The 1,973-nt window shown below is 34.2% G+C and overlaps 1 protein-coding gene across 1 annotated transcript; it reads right to left on the bottom strand.

The window, feature by feature from the left end:
- Positions 1–14: 14 nt before the first annotated feature.
- Positions 15–607, bottom strand: LOC105315916 (zinc finger protein with KRAB and SCAN domains 2-like; the record flags this gene model as incomplete). The annotated part of the gene is made up of 1 exon (XM_011410693.1): positions 15–607. A coding segment is annotated over exon 1 (593 nt), but the record flags the coding sequence as incomplete, so codon positions are not given.
- Between the last annotated feature and the right edge of the window lie 1,366 nt (positions 608–1,973).

Below are 1,973 nucleotides of genomic sequence, written 5' to 3'. Positions count from 1 at the left end.
GCTGTTCTTCTAGCCGAAGCCTTTTTTCTTCTAATCGAGCAAAGTTTTCATCTGATTGTTTTTGTGAATCAACAATTTGCTTTACAATATCTTTTAGTGTTTCTTGTAGTATATCAGCCTGACGCTTTCTATTCTTTTTAGTTGATTCCTTAGAATTTGAATTTAAAGATTCTTTGGGACTTAAACCTTGCTTGCAGTCAGAATCAAGTGTTGAAAAAGAATCTCCTTCAGCGCTATCATCAAATAAATGTTCACTTACATTTTCTTGACTGCCACTATCAATAACCACAGCTGGCTCAGTAGAAGGCCTATGTCCCAGTATAGCATCAAGGGACTCATAATAGTCCCAACCAGCTATCAGTTTCTTCTTTCCCTCTTCGCCTGTTTTGTTCACCTTATCTTTAATCTTCTTGTACTCCTGTTTTAGTTTTTTAATCTTCTCTCTACATTGTTCAAACTTTCTTTGATAGCCTTCTTCGTCCATTTTCTTGGATATCTTTTCATAAACATGCTTGTTTCGAGTGCAGCCTTCAAGCTGCTCCTGTATTGCCTCGTCACTCCAAATTTCGATTAATTTAAAAGTCTCTGGCTTAGACCAAGACGCCATTTTCAATTTTTCATGTACACACGTGGCAATAGTTATTAAAATGGTTAGAAATAAAGTGATTTACCCAGGATGCAGTTTACAATCGTTTACACTAGAATAGGAAACCGTGCAAAACTAAGCTGACACGCATATTCCACAGAGGCCAGCACGGTTCTAATAAGCCTGGCATGGCATGAGTTTATACTAAAAACCTTTTCAATCTGAACCAGTTCAACCCAGGATACTAGGCTAGTGTAAACATAGTATAATGCTCAATATTTCAGATATTTTAGTGAATGAAAATCGGAGTGATTTTAAATATTCAATTTCACGAATTGAAACATTTATGGCTGGACGACCACTTGATCTAATAATAAATAAAATAAAATACATAAAATAAAATTAGAATTGACTACATTAACCTTTGCTGAGCAGTAGCCATGATGATAGTAAACAAGCCACACCTAACACCTTTAAATTAAATGTGTGGCTAGCTCAGCCCTTAATTAATAATAATTATTACGTTTATTAGACTATTACTCACACATTAAAATTTTTTCAATCTTTTGCTCATGTTAAAAATAATTAAACACGGCCTTTTATGGTCTAATTTCTAAACATTGCCCAATAAAACTAAATATCTCCTTCTGTAGTTCTTTTTTGTTTTATAGTATAGGCATGATGAGCTAAACATTGCCTCACTAAAAATATACCATCTTTTAACTAAACTAAACAGTCTTCATCATGGTCCATAAACAATGCCCTAGATTTAAATGTCGCCTTTTATAGTTTTAAGTAACTAGAATTTTTTATATTGTGTGCTAAACATCGCCTCATTTGACTCAAGATTCACCTTCTAAAGACTCTTATTTGGTCTAAACATTGCCTTAGATCTATGTCGCCTTTTATAGTTTTAAGTAACTAGAATTTTTTATATTGTGTGCTAAACATCGCCTCATTTGACTCAAGATTCACCTTCTAAAGACTCTTATTTGGTCTAAACATTGCCTTAGATCTAAATATCACCTTCTACAGTTTTAAACATCGCCTCATCTTAAAACTCATTTAAACACGGCCTTCAGTAATATGTAAACCTTGCCCTGAAAGCCCTCAGATCTAAATACCACCCTTTATAGATCAAAATAACACCCTTTATATCTAAATAACACCCCATAAATGTAAATATTGCCCTGTTAACCCTAAATGCAGTCTTCTAGCTCTAAACAATGCCTGTTTTAACAGAATTTTCCTCGGAATTTACTTGCATAGTAATTGCTAAACATCGCCTCCGTGGAATTAAATATCGACTCCCCCTAAAAACCTTAAAAATTGGAATTTTAACACAGACGGCACCCCATAATGCTTGTGGTACTTTTGGAGTCTTCTG

Source organism: Amphimedon queenslandica, unplaced genomic scaffold (genome assembly GCF_000090795.2).
Source record: "Amphimedon queenslandica unplaced genomic scaffold, v1.1 AMPQUscaffold_6930_Cont21115, whole genome shotgun sequence".
Lineage (NCBI taxonomy): Eukaryota > Metazoa > Porifera > Demospongiae > Haplosclerida > Niphatidae > Amphimedon > Amphimedon queenslandica.
This window is presented reverse-complemented; position numbering and strand designations above follow the sequence as displayed.